This window comes from Ptychodera flava, chromosome 11, assembly GCF_041260155.1.
Source record: "Ptychodera flava strain L36383 chromosome 11, AS_Pfla_20210202, whole genome shotgun sequence".
Classification (NCBI taxonomy): domain Eukaryota; kingdom Metazoa; phylum Hemichordata; class Enteropneusta; family Ptychoderidae; genus Ptychodera; species Ptychodera flava.
The window spans coordinates 7,647,151-7,667,430 of record NC_091938.1 but is presented as its reverse complement, the minus strand read 5'-3'; the positions used below and the strand labels follow the sequence as shown (position 1 = coordinate 7,667,430).

Sequence of the window (20,280 nt, the reverse complement as noted above, 5' to 3'; positions counted from 1 at the left end):
CTGTAAGGTTCAATAAAATAAATTGCATGAAATCATACGTAAGACACATGTACATTGCCGATATTTATGCCATGAACAAGCCAGACAAATGTCACATCTGGCAGTAGCATTCCGATATTGTATTTTTAGCAATTTTCTACTAATATCAAAGATGTTCCATTGACACGATGAACTAACTACTTGCTCGCAGCTAACTCTGGAAAAATTGAACATTTTTACGAATCTTTTCCCTACAGGTTGTTTGTTTTTTAATTTTTTGTTTCTGCCAGTTCTCAGCAACAAAGTGTTCCTAGAGATACAGACAACCTGACACGTTTGCGGCATCACATCTCGACGTTTGTCGTCAAAGCATTTTCTCTACAAACATCTAAACTGTTCAAATTACATTGAAATACTTACTAAAGATGATCCCTAATGGGGAAAAAGCTTTTTTTGACTTTACTGCCTTGCACTAATGGCTCAGACCTTTTGTGCAAGTCAACATTTTCCACAAAAATGTTTTCATTCCTCACTATATTTTCATAAAATTTTGTTTCAATAGTCTACTAGTTCTAAACTCACAATATTCCCAGATACAAGCCTGGAGATTTATAATTCTGTATTTCAAATACAAGCATTAAACTTGGAGAATAAAATTTGTCTATGTCACCAAATTCTCACAATTCTGCATATCGTATTTGTATAGAATGAACAAAACACCTAACGGTATATTACTACATACAAGGGAAACCGGACACCTGTGATAGATAGAAGAAATTGGGTAAATACATGTATCTATAGGCCGTTTGGCTATCAAACATTGTGAAAATTTCTTTTCCAGGGATGGATGTATCATTTTCAGATCCACTAGCCCCTAGGCAAACTAAAATCACAAGCCTAGCACAAGTTTCTGACACTTTCAACGAACAATCCAGTCAACACTTTCCTTATTGATTGAATAAAGCACCAGCCCAGTTGGCTAACAGAAATAAAAAAGTTTAGTAATAAAATTACCACTTCCAGCCAATGAGCCTAGTCTGGAAGATTTGCCCACTCTTGCTCTACATAGTTTGAAAAAAAAACTTGTTTTCAAATATTTTATCATCCAAGACTCCTACATAACACAGCATAATTGATGACTCAAGTAAGATTCTGGTAAAAAAATTCTGAGATAATTCTGTTGTGTAGACCTACAAGTCAGCAAAGGCAGCCATATTGAATCTTCCTTCACCGGTCTGATGTCTGAAACTTTCAATTTTCAATGAGGTGATTACTATGTAAACACTATAAATACACCACTGGGACCTTGCAGACAATCATGTCCACAGCTCTGTGTGAACCAGCTACCTAGACAAACAGCTGTTACAAAGTCCTTATCAGCTTCATTAGCATGTTTGTTTAGCCAAGTCATTAATGTGAGATCATTTTCAATATTGACATAGCAGATGTGGCTTCATTAGCTGTTTACAGATGCACTCTGTTACAGTGTGTTGGAATAACAAGATCTCACGGTTCATTTGCTCCATACACTACAAACAATAGGAGGAAACAAGGGATGTAACTTTTGATGATAATACTATCATTTTCAGTTGGTGGGGGGGGAGGGGAAATGTGTATTTTCTTGTTCTTTCCTCCAGGGTATGGTGAATTACAGGAGTATTGGCCAAGCCAAGGTACCACATTGAGTACAATGTCCGATGTCTTGGTTGACTTCACTGGCCTTGAATAAAATTCAGTGGTTGACATGAATATCAGATATTACACACATGCAGACTGTGCACTGGGCATTTCAACATAATTCTTCAAAGTAGAAAACAAAAGTGCTTTTCACAAACAACACCAAAAATACTGGAAACTTCATCAAAAGCTACTGCAAGTAATGGAGTATTTATTAGTCATCGACTGGCAATGAAGAGGGACCATGAACTGTACTTACTTATACACGACACAGTGCACCTGACCATAGATTTACAATCAAGCTGTATTACATTGGAGTCATCAAGCTGCCAGTGCCATCAGCACGGCACACCATGCTGGAATATTGGGCCATGGACAATCATTTTTCAAAAACAGGAAAGTGGGACCGCTATGACATATGATTAAACAACATGACATTTATGATGAGAAAGCTGTCAAATCTGTCATGAACATCATGAATCACACACACATTTACGTGTACACATACAATTGACCCTGTAACCTGAACTGTTCCTTTCCTGTGCAAAAAAAAAGTTTATGTAGATCGCAATGAGGAAGTCCTTTCTCAGAAAACAAAGCCACTTCTCAAAAACTCACGCTAATCATCACACACAAGTACTTTTGACATTATAAAGCTGCAAATAAAGCCAGAGTCTCATTATTAAGCTAAGTCTAGATCTGTTCCATTTGAGAAGACAGGTCAATTCCCTGAGGACCGGATATTTTTGTCCACTGCAAATGTTTAACTTCTTTTCACCCCAGATGCCAGGACCTGTGTTTGCTCACAAAGCTTTGCGATTTTCCTGATTTAGCGATACCAAACAAATGTTGCAGTTTAATATTTCCATAAATTACAATTCGCATGATGACATGCCACAGTTGCTAAAGGCCTGTGATTGTCTAGACCACTCAGCTTGCAGACGCTTACTAATGAAGGAAACCTTGATTAGTGAGCTAACGAAAGACCCTTAATTAGAAGTGTACATAATTATCCATATGATACAAAGAACTTTCTGTTCGGGATTCCAAAGTCTGCGTCAGCTGACCAAACGTTGATCAGACGATATCATTCAACAAGATTGATTCTAAACCTGCCACCCGGCAATTGTGATATCAACCGAAACCTATGGATTAAACTTTGTCCTATGCAAGAAGAAATAAGTCCAGAAGATCAAATTTCATGGTGCTAAACATTGTAATATTGGACTTAAGTGGGGATCATGTTTATCAACCTTGCACCTTTTATCAAAGGGAAGCTGATCAGCAGATTTCAAGAAATTATAATCACACGTGTTTTAGGATGTAACTTATATACATGTATCATTAAAGTTTGGATTTTCTTGAACAATATTAAGATTAGATATGAAGGGAAATGCATCAAAGTTGTTTACAGTTAATTACCCCCATCCTCCCCAATGATATGCACATTTTCAACTCCAACCTATGTAGTAATTCCTCTCGCTACATCCCTACATCCTGCGAGCCCTCTCTGCACAGCAAAAGTTTATCATAATTTTACACCCCTCTCTATAAAAGCTGGACCAAACTGTCCTTGCCAACGAAGCAATTTTCCTCTGACAAACCCTTACAAACAACAACACTCTACTCCCTGCCTACATGTCCCTTCAGGGCTCTTTCCATAAATTGCTAGCCGAGCAAAGAAATGAAAATTTTCCTGTCTGTAACAGTTCAAGTGATGAAACATGTCTCCACTGGATTTATCATGCATGCTGATAAAAATGTATGAAAACAATCACCTGACTGTCAAGACATTGTTCATAGAATCCTATCTATGCGTACAGTTCCATCAGCTGCCCATGAACCTTTCATCATATGAAATTTTTGGTGTAGTTTAACTGTTGTATGACTAATCTTTGAGCTCCACTCAAGGAAATGGGGGTTGGTAAGGCCTGTTAAAAACTGCCAGAAATGGCTAGCCAGACACACCATGAGATGTAGATAATAATTAACCACAATCAGCCGTAATTTAGTGGCCACATTTTTATACGTTACAGAGCAGGTTGACTTTGACTGTGTATATAAGAGAAGTCTTTTGTTTATTAAAAGTTGTAACTGAGTTATGACACTATTATTGCTCATGGCTAGTTCCAGGAACACAACAGAACTTGCTTTCATGGGAAAAACAGACATGGCCGCCTGACTCAGTGCATTGACCTTTCTGAGAAAGCCGTTAGCTCTTCTAAGTATTGCTGTCGTCATGGAAACTGGGCTTGCCCACACAGCGGAAGGCTGCTCACGATCTGATCTGCGCTGCACTTTAGAAAGAAGTAAACAGGAAAACAATAAAACTGCTAACTTAAGATAAAATAAATTCTAAATTCAATTAAATTTATACAGAGGTTTTTACATTCCAAGTTGCATAAAATGTTGAAACTGCTTAAAGCACTCTTTGTGCCCACGGAGACTGGACACACTATATGCGGAACAATTTATTTTTCATGCCCTGATCAAATGATTTGTACCTGTGAAGGTAACAGCTCAGGTTTTGTGTTTGTCGGAGGGTGAAGTAACCCCCTCAATCATCTTTGATTGCATATTTTTGCAAGGAATTTACAATCTTTCAAACATTTATGGTTGGATTGCAGTCACGTGTTGGGCCATCAAGAGCAACAGTTTGACAGTATGCCAAAATCGTTTAAAAATTCAGCGACGTCATCATATCTACCACTGCTTGGCAACATCTACAGATGACATGTCTAAAGACAAAATTTTGCTGTTTTTGCTCATTTTGTTTCTGTATGAGGGAAACTGAAGTCAATTGAATCAGTCTTTAATAAGTTGGGTCAGACAACCGTCTTTCTATGATGGCTAAGCTTTACAGAGCAAGAGTACAGTTAAAAGTGTGCGATAACATTTGTAAGTGTAAATCTTAAAGAGATGTTACCAGTTGTCTGCAGTATACATGTAATTGATGCAAACCTCAATTCAACACTGTTTCATGATGTGTTGTTAATGGGACACTCAGCTGCATGTGTCCTTATGATCAAGGGAGACCAAGGGTCAATCGTGGCAGGACCTACACAACATAAGTTATTTCGAGTGGTTCGGGTAATTCCAGCGACACTGGGACAACTCTGCAGTTTTTTCACAGCAACCTGAACAAAAAGTACCAAGTCTAAACTTCAAAAAAAAAATCAACTGACCAGATTACACAAAAGAAGAGATATTATTGACATGTGCCCAAGACATGAGCAATACTTACACTCTGCAGTGATAAAAAAAAGTGAATGAAATGAAAAAATAAAAAAATAAAAGACATGATTTCTTAAGCATGAGCCCCTGGCTTACTGCCAATATACTGTATACAAACTGACATGTATATGTTATTTCCCATATAAGGATATTGCATTGCATTGTGATACAAAGATACAGTGAGCAGAATTAACAGGATAAGGCCATTCACCCATTGATGATGATACATCTATGGGGAAATGATTCAAGCGTTCCAAAGGGCCTGTAGCAGTAACTTCTGAAGACTTTTTCATGATTTTTGTTCTGTATGTCAATTACTGCCTCTTGCTCTACTCACAAAATTAAATTGAAACACCCGCTGTTTATTCTGTCTACACAATATCCATATGTGTAAAATACATTGTATAAATTACAACTGAATTAGCCTGGAGTAGCATTCACTTGTCGACAATTACAATGATTTTACACATGTACAGGCTGAGTTGACAAGCTGAATACTATCTCAACATAATTTGGGGAATAGAACAAGAAACCGTACTAGCTGACATTAAAAACAAAAGAAATTACATCTGTTGGCCTTTTAAAAACGACACAAATTACATGTAGACCTGGGTGGTATAAGCAAGGTTGGACATGTGTTGAGCTCAAGTGGCTGTCCCTTTTGATGTTTTTTCAATCTTTTTTAATCTGTTTGAAAGTCATTTCTGTGGTGACTGGCATAAAGCAATGCAAATTTTCTTTTCCCTCAAGCGGATATTTCACTGTGATTTTGAGTTTTAAAAAAAAATCTGTGTCTATCCTACAGATGTTGTTCTGGCCATTATGGCATTTTTTTTAGGACACCATTCCCTTGACGCTCTTCTTTTTTCATTCATTTGCTGTAATGATGACGCCATGATACTGTTGTTACCATTCCCTGGACACACATTTCAGCAACACCTGCCTAACTAATTATACCAGGAGGCATTGGGCAAATGCGTCATTCGTAGAAATCATCTGGATAGCAGTTTGGGGAAGATACAGCCTTACGGTGGTGTTGCATATAACCAACACAATTTTTTTCAAAGCAAAAAAAGATGACATGAAAACCTCCTCATACTACATATTTTCAAAAAAGAGAGATACTAAAGCTAAGCATTTTAGCAATAGTTTACTCAAAGGATGACGGTAGCATATATTTGGGGTAGAAAACTTCAACTTCGGTATTAATGATATAAGTGACGTAAGTCAAAATCTTGATACTACGTAATGAAATTTAATAACTCATTTGAAACAAGACTATATGTAGAAAAAAGATAATTCCGTTTAGCATTATCTATTCGCATTCTGAAATGGCAGGGGTTGAAAGACTGACATTCACAACGGAAGTGATTAAAATCATGATAAGCAAAATTGAAATGAGTCTTTTTCAAACTTTAAGCACTTTCTTACCAAACAAAATTGTTGTTTTGTTAAATACTATTCAAGAAAACAAAATATGGACATTTTCAAAAAATTAGACCCAGCCAGAGTGGTGTTAAATGTTTTTGAAATGTTGAACATGGGAGAAAAAGCCAGGAAATCGGGTGATTTTACACACTGTTACAATATCCGGACTGGTAGGTGATAACATTTTTGCCTGAGTGGTTTGAAAACTGTGTCAAGTGAAATATGAAAGAGAGAAGCAAATTATTGTAATTGATGTGCATAACACATTGATGACTAGAATTTATCTACACGTTATGACTCTCGTGGAAAACTTTCCAAATATCTGAGGAAGCCTGCCTCATCTGGTCACTGCTTTATATACAAACATAATGTTACAATCCTTTAATCCAAAGATTAAAGATACCAGGGCACTTGGGAAAATGGAAAATTAAAAAATTTGCACTGAGCTTTGCCTTCATATTTTGCATATACACATGAAAAACTATGATAAACACATCTTTTTTGGATTTACGGATTCAGGCTTTCTCAAATATACGCTGCTGGCTTTCATGATTCGGAAAAAAGTGTGAAATTTTTTTTGCTTTTGACTTCATTGAAAAAAACATTAATGTCTGGCTTTCTTGAATATAAAAATAACGTACATCAGCTATTGACATTGTAAATTATGTTTGTAAGTCCAAAAAAATCTGTTGCTAATGTGCATTATATTATTAAAGGGAAGTCTAAACAACACTCAGAACAGGACAATAGTCACACATACACAAGTATCCACTCTCTGTGGAATCGGTTTGATCCTTTCTTTACTCCAATGATGCAGTGCTGAGATATCTTTCCTAGTGCTGGCCACTAGAGTTGAAAGTTGATTCATACAGAGCCATGACAATGCTGACGCAGATACAACTTTTAGGAAAGTGAGCGATGCATCAAAAGGGGGAAGGCAATTTTGAAACATGAGACAAATCTCAAGGTTTCGCTGAACCGAGGATGACGTATTTAGCCGATTAGAGTGGTCAAGTGTTGTAGAAGTGACGTCTAACAGTCATGCAATAATAATGCTCTAACATACTGCTAGAGGGTATCTGCTTTTCCGTACATGAATTAGTGAAATCTTCTCAACGTATTAAGAAACCTTGCAATCTAGAAATTGTTTCAACCATATGCACAGACTAGGCCAAAAAAACTCATGACACTGACATTGATTAGTCAAACAAACCATGCAACAAAGGCTTTTTTTTTATATACACATATAATGATTTGTGGGCAAGCTCTTGTATATGTGTAGGTGCATGGTTGGTACACCACTGTACATACTGTTCACTTATTGCAACTGTATTCATGTGTATACATGTTCCAGGGCATTTGAGAACTTTTCTTGAGTGCCCTGAAACATGTATGCACATGAATAATATCTGAATTGCACATAATGGCATTTTGAAAATGGTCCAGTTCACATTGTCCTGATATGTTCATATGACAAAAGCCACACTAGCATGCTCAACTGCCAATGTTTTTAATCAAAAGCCTGGCCTATTGTACATGTATTTCTATGGTTTCACCATTTCAAAATACAGTACGTGAAGCCTGTGAAACTAATCACCTGTACCGGTAGTTGGTAGTAATCTTTTTTTTTTTCATTAAAAATACAACATAACCCGAACTTCAAGGCTACATACGCATAGCTGCAATGATATGACTGTTAGCTGAGGTCACTGGCTAGACTCTTGTATGTGACTCTGCTGCTACAAGGCCATGCCAACGTGATACAGTTCTGTGTTACTCTCCAGTTGTTGGGTTTGGGCAACGCAAGATTCTCTGCTTGGATAGACAAACCAAAAAAAAAACATTCGAAGCCTTAATTACAATTTCAAATGTCCTCTTCCATTAAAAATGCCAATCATTCACCAAAAATTATTCAAAATTTATCAAGATGAAAAAAATGAAAATTATACCATACATGAACCTCATTAGCATAAATTTATTGTCAAAAACTTTTCTCATGTGAGATATAGACTTCAATACACTGTAAGTGTGTAGTACACGTACTGTGTAATCGTTTATGGGATTTCAAGGTTCTATTCTCTGGTATATAGTTTGGATGTATTCATTACCAAGGACTTTCAAACGCCCATACTGACATGCAAATTATCTTTCTTGACAATTCTTTTCCAGGACATGCTCTTGGCAAATGGCATTGAGAGAGGAATTTGGCATGCAATGCAAAGAAATTGGCAAAAATTCCTGCAACTCCCAGTTCTTCGACTCTTTCAAACTTTGGTTCATTTACCTCATTTTGCATGCAAAACTGACAACAATAGGAAAACCGGATGATATAGTTCTGTCCACTTGAAACTTAATTACACTGACGTCGTCCCGTCAAAGTCATTTCAAGATCCTGCTTGATTTTTGCAACTGTATGTAAGGGTGTAATAAATGCCTCAGTTTGAAAGTTTTGCTGAAACTTGTCTCATGAAATTTTGAAACCATTTCCTCTTATCATCAATAAATTCAAAGGTCAATACACAAATTTAGAGATTTAATAGCGAAAAAACTACCTTAAATATACCAATGTGTGAACTTGAATTTCCAATAAAAATTGGCAATAAAAATTTAATTTTCTCGACAGGCTTTAGAATGAGTCCACAAAAGCATTAGATGCAGAAAGCATTGTAAAAATTTCAAAGTCTGAATATCTGTCCTTATTAATAGCTTATACCAAAATCAGCCCCATTGTACTATGACCGTGTGTAAAACTATATATAAAAACTCTCTAACAGTGGGTACTGGTACAAAAAAGAGCCAATATAGTAATTACTTTTTTATTTATAACATTTATCTTATTTATAACGTTTATTTTCATTTATAACATCTCTTTTATTTATGACGTGTCGTTACAATGCTGTCGTTTGCGATAAGAGCCAAAACTGCATGGAATTTTTCCCCGCAAGACTGAAAGTGTTTTTTTCCAAAACAGTGTATCAAAGTGAAACTGTTGGAATTGCGCACTGGCAATAAATTGACTCTTTTGTTCGGAGTGCAGCGTTTATTGCCGTTTTAACAATTGCATTTTGTAAAATCCATTTTTAGATTATGACACTCTTTGAATACTCTCATAAAGATTTTGTAACAATGTACATTGTAGCAGTGTGAGTATGACATTTAAAACAGTAATAAAGCAATAATTTTTTTGTAACTCGATCTTTGGAATTTATTTTACTGCTGGCTCCATTTTTGGATGGCTGAGGAGCTGCTAGCCCCAACGTTGCTGAATAAACAGTACAGTGCTATATCCAATTCTAGTTAAAACTCTTATTTTTCACTTCTACATGATTTCACAATGGCCGGCATGTTTTGAATCAGTATGTAACACCCTGAATATTCGTATAAACTCGCAGCAATAATGCGACGACTATTTTTTTGCACAGCGTCGCTGATGTTCTGCAGTCAGGAGGTCATCATTGCATACGCGAAGCCTCTGGCATGCTAAAAATCCGAAACCATTCCAGTGGATTCACAGAAGAATAATGCGGAAAGGTGATTTCAAATGGATTAGCTCCGATCGACATGTGTCTGGATATACAATGCAGAAATCACCACCAGCTGTACACCTAATGCTGGACTCAGAAACTCAAAGCCCAGCAAATCCTGGACAGAGATATTAAATTTTAATCCACTGGCAGATTAAAATAGTATACGGAAAGACAGGCATCCTAAATGCGTTTGTTTTTTTTTCATTATTTTGTGATGTCTGAAACAACTTGATCAAATCAATTGCTTATTTGAATTTAAATGCAGAGCGGTGTCAGGATCGTGACAAAAGATCAGAATACCTAGTGTATTTAAAGCAGATTTTGATTTTTGCATTGAGTTGGGAGAGAAACAAAAAAAACGGGAGTTCCAATCATGTCTTTCAAGCAGAAGGACATACCCAGGCAAAGATGCAACTACAGGCATCATCTTTCCATGATTTGGCACACCCAATGCACGCATTCAGTTTCATTTGTGTTGTAGCGTTTGTAGATTAGCACATATGCCATGTATACTACAGTTTCATATGTCATATTAGGATGTGACTAATGATTTTATCTTCAAGAACAACTTGACAGATTTCCGGGGAAGTGGGGGGAGGGTATCTTAACAGCTTGGGGGGGGGGATATCTTTACAGCTGACTCATCAAATATTTCGTTTGACTTGATCCTTTTTCAGTGCCATGGGGTTAAACTTTACATCTATCTGTCTCGGATTTTTCATAAACTTGTAGATTATACTGTAACCTTGACTTCAATATGACAGCCTGAGTCTAATTCAGTTGTTGAACAAATATTTTTCTTTTTTTCACCAAGAGAACTTTGAAGTGTTCCTCAAACTTTTTTTAAAATTTCTAATCTCTTGAAGTCAATTTGAAGGAGCTGGACTTCTTGAAATTTCCTCATGTAAGCCCAGCATACATGTAGATGCATGCATGTACAATTTTTAAGTCAAGTAGAACACCCAGCCTGAGTAAGTGGCACATCAAATCCTCTCAGAGGTCACAGTGCAGACAATGGTTTTATTTCACAATCTGTAAGTAGACATTCATTAAATGTTGACCTGGTACCAAACAAAATGTTTTACTGCAAACCCTCCTACGTACAAAAGTCAAGTGACTTAGCTGCACATACTGACTGGTAAAATTCCTGTCGTCAGTAATATTTAAAATTTCATACCCCTGAAGATATAATTTTGCTAAATTCATGCCCATGCCCATTCTCACATCATACTCTTTGAATCCTTGTGGTCAGACCTAATGTAGTGACAAACAAGCAGGCAAACAAACAAATAGATTTAAAAGCTCGTCTGCAAAAGATTTAAATAAACATGAATTTATTGAGTAATAGTGAACCTGGATTAGTTGTGTCTTAGATATCTCGGAATTTGGGAAAACAATCCAACAATGTCAACCTGTTCACCCCTGGGTTTCCTGTGAACCGGTCCACAATCACCATTGTTTACTATGGGTTTGGGCCGAACCATGGCTGTAGGTTTTGCGTTGAAGGGAATTAACATGAGGATCAGCACACATCATCTGTGTCAGCTTTGTGAAACTTGCCTGTACAGTGAGAGCTCCCTTCAAAACAATCAAAGTACAGGAAACTTTGAACCCAAGAGTTTTTCAGTTTGGGCCCTTTTATTTTTTTAACCATTATCTATTATATAGTGTGGTTTAAAGTCTGTCTTAATATCCAATTTTCAGAAGTAAATCACAGAATTGTTTTGAGATTCTGTGTATCAGATAAGATGCCCCTCTCTCCCTAACTGGGTGCTTTGACACTAGCTGACTTGGTCAAGCACTTTTGATATCAGTGACTGACGAAATGTTCATGCAATTTTTGTGATTGATTGATCAAAGTCCCACATACATTCGCAGTTGGTCAATATGTAAATAAGCCCACTTCACTGAAAATCAAAACATATCACAGTGATGCGGGTCTCTCTTTTTTTCAAACGCCAGTATGTTTGCTCGGAGAAGCTGGCCGAAAGACATGTCACCTTTTCACATAGATGTTTGTGATGGAATGTTCAGTCTTGTCTTTGTTTTGTCTAAGCAGGAGTTGCTGTACCACAACTTGCCAATGTTAGTGCTTTATCGTTGCCAACAACGCTCTGGTCCATATATCAGTATTTTGCCAGAACAAAGCGTCCGCCCACGCAGCAACATCGGAACTGCACCCTTGACAGACAATGGGTTTATTTTTTTTTGTTCAGCACAGCATTTATCAAAATTGGGTGTCCAGTAAGTCCGTTGCCGCTGTATCGACTTAGGTGAGTGGGCATTTACTGCACACACTCACGTGAGTGTGGGGGTGTACTTCTTTCCGCTTACCTTGCCGTACTGCATAAAGAAAAAAAAATCTCGTTGTTCATTTGAACTTTCGCTTTCACTCATGGATTCTTACACCTTAGGGATTTTATTGCAGTCGATAGCTCTTCAAGGCCAGAAAACATCAATTGCAGAAAAATGTCTCACAATATCTTGATATAGAATCATGTAGCACGGTACATGTCAGCAAGCCATACAAATGTACATGTACCTTGCTCAAGTTTTATCAATAGAGGAACAGAAATATCCTTCATATATTCAATTTCAAAAAAAGAGTGGTTGGAATTTTTGGTCAATGTCATGTACACCTCATCTAAGTTTGCAAGTTAAAGGGAATCATGTTTTCAAAAAAATTTACTGTATATATTATTACATAAACCGAAAATCCTTGAAAACTTCACATTTGAACTACAGTGTCGACTCTCAAACTTTCAGGTTTCTCTTGACAATCTTCTCTTCCTGAGAAAAGCCAGACAAGCAACTATTCTTAATCTTGAAGACACCATGTATGGAACAACTGTTGGCATGGTTACATGTACCTGACATGTCCACAAGCGCTATTATCACCTGACCAATAGTTCAAAGGTCACGTTCATGGAGACGCTAAGACTCCTCTCGTCACAGAGCAAAAAGGGTCGCTGAAGCTGAATGAAACGAAAAAGGCCGACCAAAATTCTTGACTTACTGTACTACGATGCAACTAAAATACAAAACTAAGACTTCATGAACAGGTCCAGTGTGTCCTTGAAACCATATTGATGATACCATAAAGTTATTTTTTGATACAAGCAAGTTAATATATTCAAACTTCCAAGTTAATATACTCAAACTTCTGTAGGGCTGATGCATACAGAAGTTCTTAAATATATTCTAAGAGCTTAGAAAAATTGTACCATACACGGCACATTGAAACTGAGAAGACCACCTATATTACCAGTAAAAGGGGAAAATAGAATGAAGCACAAACATTAAATTTTTTAAAAATCATGCGAAGTAGCAACAGATTGAGTAATTTTCGAAGCAGCCACAGTGCTAGATGACCAAGATGCCTTATTTGATCACAAAGTCTAGTACTTGGAATATTTCACAGTGATTAAGGTAGTAGACGCCTTGAAACTGAAAGACTTCAACCAGTGCCCAAACTTTCCTGCATGAAACTTTCTCAACTATTCTCTTACCAAATCAAGGATGACAATCAGGGGTCAATGCTAAAGTTTTGAACTAGAGAAACAAACTACCCAACGATTGACTGATATTTGAAATTCAAGATGGTTGCCATCCCTGTGTTGACTCTAGGAGGAAATGAAATTTCCATTTTCACAAAAATGTTAGACGGTAAAAACTTTACTTTCGCTTTGAGCTTCAAACTGAGCCTTCACAAGCGATAAACCAGAGGAGTATTGGAAAAAATTAAGAGTCCAAATATCTATTCCTGAAATGCATTCTACCTAGACATTTCAAAGCAAGTTGCCTACGCATATTTCACTATGGGTGTACTGGTTACCATAGGTGAGGTTCTTGTCTTTTCATACAAATATTTGGTCATTTCAGAAGAGGGTATTGTTTGTTATTTTTTTCCTCCACACTGTTGGCCAAGACGATCGCTTGGAACATTTGTCTCTCCATTTAATACATGTTGATCGCTTCTGTTAAAATGGGAAAAGATCTTGGAATTAGTCCAAGGCACATTACATAAGAACACCACACACAGACGCACAGAGAGCAGGATGGGACATGTCTATGTGATACAACAAAAAGAAATTGACTGATTATACTGACAGAGTGGACTATATGCATGAAGTACACTTCTTTCAGCGGAACAAAAGTCAGGTATCGGAAAGTGCCACAATGCATGTGATAATTGAAAGCCTGGCTGGCCAGCTAGACAGCAAACAATTCCCTTTGTTGTGGTCTAATTTCTGAGAACACAATTCAGGCACAGCACTCGCTGTTGCCTGGAGCTCATGGTTGCAGTCCCTGCACTGTTTCCAAAAAAAAAAATGACCTAATCGTGTGGAACATGTGTGTCAAACGGGAATATTTTACTCTTGCACTGAGGCAAAATCTGACGCTCTTTCCCCTGAACCCTCAGCTACTACATAGTGGCCTTCAAGTCTTTTTTGGCACTGTGATTTAGGACCACACAATGCATGACAATGCGCAAGGTTGCCACCGTGGAATCACAATGCAACAAGGACAGGACTTGCTGCTGTAATAGACCGACCACCTGAATACAAGAACCATTAAATCAAACATATTCTTCCCTTCTTTGGAGAAGCAATCAACCAGACATTGAACCTATCCCATCAATACTCATGTACTGCTTGAAAAAATACTCCCTCCTTCCCCCTCCTTCAAACAGAACATTTCACATTTTATGACTGGTTGCACCCGATACCGTAATTTTCACGGTTAGCATGGCATAGGCAACAGTGGTGCTCTAGCCAGTCAACTAGCTAGACAATACAAGACGATATTATTGATAGTATAGATATTTTCTAGTTTTGATACTGGACACTATATATATAGTGTTGTTTGTTTGTGCAATGTCCCACATTCATGGAACTTGTGCAAAATAGTTTAACTGGTTTTGTTCGTTGTTTATTTACCATATAAAGCCATTTCAAGCTATTAATGCTATGTGCTATAACCCTCTGAGTGCTGTAATTTTTCTCACCAAAATTGCAACATTTTACCAACTTGTGAATTTTTCTGTAATTGTTTTGATAATTTTGGACCAGATTGTCATCACTTTTTGTGGGCTACAGTTTTTGATCAAAATTTTGTGAAAAAATCTGAAGAAAAAGTGTCTGGATCTGAAAAACTTGGCTGGATTATAGGCAACAAAAATTGACTTTGGCATTCAAAGGGTAAATCATAGATTTTTGACAAAATAATCACACAGATTGTGTGTCTTATGGGGGAGCGGCACAAACCTATGATACAATCTTCATGCTTTCATAATTGTTGCACCGATAAAACAAAGCATCCCAGTAGCTTTTGTGATCACCGTTCAGCCATATCTGCACATATTTCTAAATTGTTAAAAAAAGTTTTCTTGTTGAGGTGTTGGTCATTAGCGTTCAAGAAGTCATCCTTCTCTTTGTGTATTTTGTGTGAAGTGGTTTGTTCAGATGTCACTGATTGTCAAATTAGATTCAGGGAGAGCAGTTACACAGCTATATAAGTTCTCCAGCAGTTCAAGAAATGGGAATACATGACCTGGGTGACATGTCGGATTGTCTTTCCGTAACCAGGAAAAATTGTGATGAGGTAGAAGCCACCCTAATAAAAGAAAGTGGGAGTGGAGTGTGCCTTTTGCATAACCCACGCCAACATTTTTATAAAAACCTGAACGGTTCTGAGCTTCTGACCATGACTATAATGGAATTCAAAGTTGAAGTTCACTGACAAAAAATCAATAGACAAATAAAAAAATGCTCTGTTGGAACTGATTGTGTTTTCATCAATATTTAACCAATCAGCTTGTTCTGGCAAAGCAAAAAAATCCTTGAAGTATTTCAAGAGGTGAGCTAACGACCCGCACAGAGTGAACTTTGGATGGTACGGGATTGTTAAACAGTCAGTTTACAGTCCTCACAGATGGTGAAACCCTATTGGTTGAAGAAACAAGGTCAATGAGAAATATGGGGATGAAAGTCCACCAAAACCACTGTTTTATAATGCTTGGGTCAAGTGCCTTTTTAAAACCAAGAATCATACAAACCAACAAAACTTTACACAAATATCCATTATCAACAAAAGTTTCTAATTTGCACCATGTCAGGGTAAGTTCAAATCCATGATTATGCGAACATGAAAACTTTCACACATTATCACAAACTGGTAAAAACTGTAAGAGCTAACTCATGAAACACACACACAAAAAAGGAATACTTTGTGAATATTCATGACTATACTGTACTTTTACAATTGAAATATTTGAGCTATTAATAGCTTGTAGTAACTCACAAGGCATTTTGACGACTCTACGTCAAATTTTGTATCTGTGAACAGAACCTGCCATGTGTCAGACAGATTGTGCTGTTTGCTTTTACCTGTTCTGGGATAATCATATAGTAATTCTGAAAGCTGAGGTCCAACTCTATCCAAGCATAAATTGACTGTACCACAACGTGACAGGGAAGGTGCATTTTTCACATCAAGTTTCCTCAACACCTTCTGTCAAGACCAACATGTCAATAATTATTGCCAACATATCATTGGATTAGACGGTTTTAAAAACACTCAACACAAACAAACAAACAAACAAAAGACAAAGACTGAAGTTACCAAACAGAAGTTTGTAAGTCCTTTTCAAAAACTAGTTCCCTGAAATCTGTCGCGCATTTTGAAAATAGCTGTACCCTGGAGTGACTTGTGGAATTTAATCTGCCAGGAATTTCTTTGAAATTGTTGACACAAGGCACCTTACACAGACATGAAACAAATACTGCAAGGGCATATAAAACAGACTCGTGAATCAACATACAAGACTAAAACTTCACAAATAATAAATAGGGGGGGTGGGGGTTGGGTGGGACAGGTTGCAACACGGCAGAATAATAAATATTATATTGTTAATGCTAATTCGGATTTCATTGTGGTAAATTTCATGTACCCTTTAGAAAATGCATGTCATGTTCCGTGGTCGGACAGCCAAAATCACCACTCCAATGCATCTCTAGTTTTACGGGTAACTTTCAGTTTTACAATACACTTTTACGTTAAATTTTCTACACTTGCCTAAGACTAATTTTAGTTTCAAAAAAAAGTCAAAAACGAACACATACATACACACATATACATGTTCAAATTGACAATATCACTTCTTTCACTTGCTACATATTTTGCCATTTTCTGGCAATTGTCTGGTCTGATCAGGACCAAATATCAAATGTCAAAATTCAAGAATACCAAAGGAAATCAGTTGGCATATCAAATTGATGGGATTTTTTTTATGAACGTACAGAGTTAATTGTAAACAAGTCATGCGTGATTGCAACCACAAGCCATGAGGGTATCATTGACAACACATGGCGGAATTCACCAAAAAGTATAATTTATCATTTTAGTTTCTGTTGCTACTTTGTGAGAGGTCAACCAGATGCTCCTGTGATATATATATATATATATATATATATATATATATATATATATATATATATATATATATATATATATATATATATATATATACACATGTATGTATATAATCCAGGTGAGAACTATTAAAGGTGTGTTCATGTAATATGTGACTTATTAACCAGATTACCGGGCCAACTTTTCATGATAAACTCAGATCTCATGGCAAATTGCATTTGCAAATGTATATATAACCTCAGGCAACGTGAACTGATTATGCAACATCTCACGTCTGAATGCTGTTATGTTTGGCTCCTTGTCATATATATTACTGTCAGCTCTGTCAGAAAGCCATGGCTGTTTGGTCAACACATTTGCATTACACACTACGGCAAAGTAATAGGTATTTCAAAACAGAACATACGAAGTGCTTTTACCGTGATAGAAATTACGATTTGAAATTCACTTGGGCAAAATAAAGACACAAAATAAATATGTAGGCTAGTTGAATGTCTAGTATGGATTAGCGTTATTGCAATTATATCACCTTGATACATAGGCTGTCTAACACAGCATGGTTTACCCTTGACAAGATGATCTCCGCCCCAACTTGTCGTAGTACATATTTTTGTCCGATCGAAAATGTTTTACGCCTTGCAATCTGTCAGCCTTCGAAATTAACTTTCAAGAGTTCTATGAAGTATGAAAAATGTCTGAGAAATACCTCTGAAAATAGTTTTCTCGATCGAACCGAACGCGCAGGCGCTTTACGGCGACACGCAGCTAGAAACCAAATAGTTGCCAAGCGTGTTGTGACCCCAAGTGTATGTCTTTTCTAATATCGACTCGCCCGTGACCTACTTGGAAACTTTTTTCCGAACGGCCTCAATTAGTGACTTTCAGCTCTTACCTTTTTGAAAACAGCTCTTCTGAGCTCGTGTACGACTTGTGTTCTTAGGTCTGTGTTTTCTATGTACTGCATCCTTGGCGTGAGACGTTCCTCTCCCTCGTTCCTAGAAAAACAACAACGGCGAGGTTTGCTCAGAAAATCCCAAGTTCCCGGACTTCGCGTTCGTGTGCACAGTGCGGCATTTCACGACCAGACTTGCACAGACGCCGTTTGTCTTGGACTGTCAGTGCGCTTAATATCGCGTTTTCATCACCATAAACACGTTGCCTTATAGCTCATTTTCCCATGTTTCATTTCTGCCGAGTGAACAGCCAAACTTCAAGGTGACAATAAAATGACTGGGAATTAAGTACAAACCTGTCGGGAGCGCTCACTCCGTCCGTGTCCGCCATGTTGAAACCACTTAGGTTTGTAAACTTGCAACTAGCTTGTCTACTGCGAGGTATTGGGCTGAAAAAATAACACAGTTTGAGGTTAGTGACCGTACAGTACCATGAGTTGACCGAATCACACAAGTAGTGACCGAAACTTGTTTTTCGGGAGTGTCAGGAAAGGAAAATCAAACTCATGCATGATCACCTTCCTGTTGCATTGCTGTGCTGAGGAGTCGTATGACCTCTGACCCTCAGTTGGCCCGAAATATACGTATCGGTACGGGTTGCATGGTGAAATTGCCGTCCTTGAGGGGGTGTGACCTGACTTGCTTTGTTCTCCAAGAACTGCCTTGAATCACATGAATGTGTTCAGGGCGTAGTGATAGTATTTGTACGGTGCAAACATGCACGTCTCAACAACTCCCGGGAAATCGCTCTCGTGGAGGGATCGCGATGTATATGACACCATAGAGGTGATCTTTCTTTTACCTCCATGATGACACGAACTATCACGAATATATGACTATATAGTTCCGGTCTTCACTTTCTCTTTCGTAATCAGTTTTTTGGCACACTACACGATATACGCAGAATTTTTTTTATGATGAAAGACAAACTCGGAGAAATTTACTCTCATAATATTGCTGCATTTTGCTCGGATTTGGTTTTTGTTCGCATTGGCACCCAAGCGCGAAGTCTCAATGCCATAGCCTATAAGCCTACAGCGGGTATGAAAGCGCGTACATTGACTTGTTCAGAGCACTTTGTACCTTAGTCAGTGTAACTTTTCCCGCAATTCCAAACTTCAGGGTTGCATTTGTCAAAAGTTTCTTCCACAAGGTGTAACACCACAGCACGACGACCTGCCTTTTTCTACATACCAACCTACGATGTCGTACGCGACCGTCTGGGCATGTCTACAGAGCAATGACCGAACGGATGGGCGTAATACTAAGGACTGCATTATAAATCAATCCTATGGCTTATTTTTAAACTTTAAGGCTTTGTGTTGAAACAGATAAATGTTCGTCGTCGTTAATATTGATATTGTGTTGAAAGTAAGTGTGAGAATATGGCACTTGTTTCGTTTTCCAGAGAGAGAGAGAGAGAGAGAGAGAGAGAGAGAGAGAGAGAGAGAGATTTAAATTTGGCACCATTATCCAGTAGCTGGACAGGAATTTCTCAGAAAACGGACTGAGTAAGCTCATCTCTCTGGTATTAAAACGCACCCGAGTTTCTACGTGTCAGTGCGATAAAAGGTGCCTGAACGGCCGCCAAAGTGGTAATAGCCTAATGAAATTTATTATTTATTATTATTATTATTTATTTCAGACTCGGTTGTCCATATACAGAAAAGAAATTAAGTAAATGAATATGAATATAAAACTCAGACTGTTTGGAAAAAAAAAGAAAAACTACTTCAAATACAGTTGTTTTCTCCAGAACTTGAAGAATGCACTATCAATTACTCTATCTGATGAGGAGATAGCGGCAATAAGTACATTTGTTGATTTTTCAAGTCTACATTTAAAGCTACAGATATTTCTGCGCGTAACTTCTCCAAGATACATGATATGATTTGTAGCATACATCGTAGAAGCACTACTTAATGAAGGAAGACCTAAAAGCTATTATACAACACGATTGGAACTAATTTGGGATAATTGGATGGTGAAGTAGGATCGTTTTAACCAATTGCTCCGTCAATGTTGTCAGTAGACGAAACCTTTCTACA

At 37.4% G+C, this 20,280-nt stretch overlaps 1 protein-coding gene across 1 annotated transcript in view; it reads right to left on the bottom strand.

The window, feature by feature from the left end:
- LOC139143422 (uncharacterized) overlaps positions 1 to 18,841 on the bottom strand; it is a 75,349-nt gene extending 56,508 nt beyond the window's left edge. Inside the window, exons 1-3 of the mRNA XM_070713725.1 lie at positions 18,751 to 18,841; positions 18,529 to 18,621; positions 18,172 to 18,274 (exon numbers count right to left, since the gene is read on the bottom strand). Coding sequence (XP_070569826.1) covers positions 18,172 to 18,274; positions 18,529 to 18,563 — 138 coding nt within the window. The 5' untranslated portion in view covers positions 18,564 to 18,621; positions 18,751 to 18,841. The remainder of the gene's footprint in view (positions 1 to 18,171; positions 18,275 to 18,528; positions 18,622 to 18,750) is intronic.
- Between the last annotated feature and the right edge of the window lie 1,439 nt (positions 18,842 to 20,280).